Below are 2,010 nucleotides of genomic sequence, written 5' to 3'. Positions count from 1 at the left end.
GGCTGTTTCTGAAACTTCACCAAATCTTCCTCTGAGATTCTAAAGGCAACAACCAAACCAAGGTGAGTAGGAACGAAAACCTACTGAATAACATTTCTAGTATTTTTGTGTTTCGTCTTTAAATATATTAAGAAGCCACAGTGTGCAGCATATGAGTGCAGATATTTACTGTACCTTTTCCTGCTTATTAATTTCAGGTTCATCATGGAAATGCTGAGAAGTTTTCTGCTTCTTTTTATTATCTTCTCCATGGGGAATGCAGAAAGTAAGACATTTATTTGTAAAAACCCTTGCTATTTAATTTTAAAGGCGTTTTTGAAATATACAATATTCCATTTACTAATATTTGCATGATTAATGAGGAATTTAAAGTGTCACATAATGACATAAACATAAAATGAGCTACATGAAATTATAATAATTAAAACTGCTCTGAATGTTTCAAAAGCCCTAACATTTATGCACTGGATGCAGTTGATTTAGTTGAAAGATGCCCCTATGGATGGACAAATTTTGGACTCCGGTGCTACAAGTTCTTCCCTCAGTCGGTTAACTGGGTTACAGCACAGGTAATGTGTTGGTTACAACAAGGTGATTTGGTCACACTTTACATTAGGTGTCTTTAAAGCAATTTATATAGCACATTTCATACACAATGGTAATTCAAAGTGCTTTACATAGAAAAGGTATTAAAATAAAGATAAAATAATCACATATGCAAAAGAAATAAAAATACCATGCATAAGAAATGAATTGCTACATTTGTGTCGTCCCTGTCTGGTATGGGAGAGATTGAGAGTCAGGTTTGTGATTTTACACTAGAACTTTTTGGCAGTGTCTAGTGTCTTTTCACTCTCAGAGGTGGCAATTATAGTGTTGATGCTGTATTGTAAAACACTTTCGCTGCTGTTGAGGTGGGATACGGGTAAGGTTAGGGCGTGTTGGTGGTATGGGTGGGTTTAAGGGTGGGTTAAGGTGTAAGGGTAGGGTCAACAGCGTAAACATCTAATTACAGAAATTAATCACAGCTGTAATATTATTCAGGTATTTTTAATATATGTGGAAACATGTATGTAAACAATAAGTTCACTGAATCAAATTAATAATATTAATGTTAGTACAGTAAAGTGAATGGTGAATTTTATTATTTTTTAAAGTAAACCTTTATTTTCTGCAAATAAATAATAAGTAAAAAAAATATACTGGGAAAATAATAAATCAGGGCAGACTTTGTTTGAAGATGACTAAAATGTTGTTTAAAAAGTCACTTATGCTTTATGAAAAAAATATTCGATTTTGCATTGACAATAAAAAAAAAAAATCTGTCTTTTTAGAAAAACTGCCAAAGTCTTGATGCGAATCTCGCTTCTGTGCATAGTAAAGCGGAAAATGATTTCCTGCTGAGTCTGTTGCCTTCTTCTTCCACACGTGCCTGGATTGGTGCTCATGATGGAGAAATAGTAAGTTAAATTGTGTGTCCTAAAGAGATCTGTTTGTCTAAACTGAAATTTCTGCTTTAAACAGTAAATGCAACATTTCTAATGAAGCTGAACTTAATTAGCTTATTACTGAAGTCTGAGTACAGTCGTGCACTCTTATGATCACTGTCTTTGCTCTTTAGGAAGGACAGTGGGTGTGGAATGATGGATCTGAGTATGACTTTAAAAACTGGTGCTCTGTAGAGCCTAACAACCTGGGTGTTGAGAACTGTCTGGAGATCAACTGGACCTGTGAGAATGCAGACTGATTTTTTAATACTTTTGGAATTTTAAATTATAATAATATAATTTCATATCATACACTAACATGTTCTTTTTTTCTTTTTTGTTTTGATTCTGACACGACTATAATGATCAGAATAACTTATATAATTTTTCCACCCTACAGCTGGCCGTTGCTGGAACGATATACCCTGTTCATTCCCGACCAACTCCATTTGTGTTACGAACCTGTGAGATCATATGCAGTCATCCAGTGCCACAGTTACTTTGATTGTATACTTTCTGATCT

At 34.1% G+C, this 2,010-nt stretch overlaps 1 protein-coding gene across 1 annotated transcript; it reads left to right on the top strand.

The window, feature by feature from the left end:
- Positions 1-249: 249 nt before the first annotated feature.
- Positions 250-1,747, top strand: LOC307130396 (ladderlectin-like; the record flags this gene model as incomplete). The annotated part of the gene is made up of 4 exons (XM_079823358.1): positions 250-265; positions 475-569; positions 1,335-1,460; positions 1,622-1,747. 4 exons carry the CDS (start codon positions 250-252, stop codon positions 1,745-1,747), a joined length of 363 nt encoding a protein of 120 aa, XP_079679484.1.
- Positions 1,748-2,010: the final 263 nt, after the last annotated feature.

Source organism: Gobio gobio, assembly GCF_949357685.1.
Source record: "Gobio gobio genome assembly, chromosome: 8".
NCBI classification, from domain to species: domain Eukaryota; kingdom Metazoa; phylum Chordata; class Actinopteri; order Cypriniformes; family Gobionidae; genus Gobio; species Gobio gobio.
This window is presented reverse-complemented; position numbering and strand designations above follow the sequence as displayed.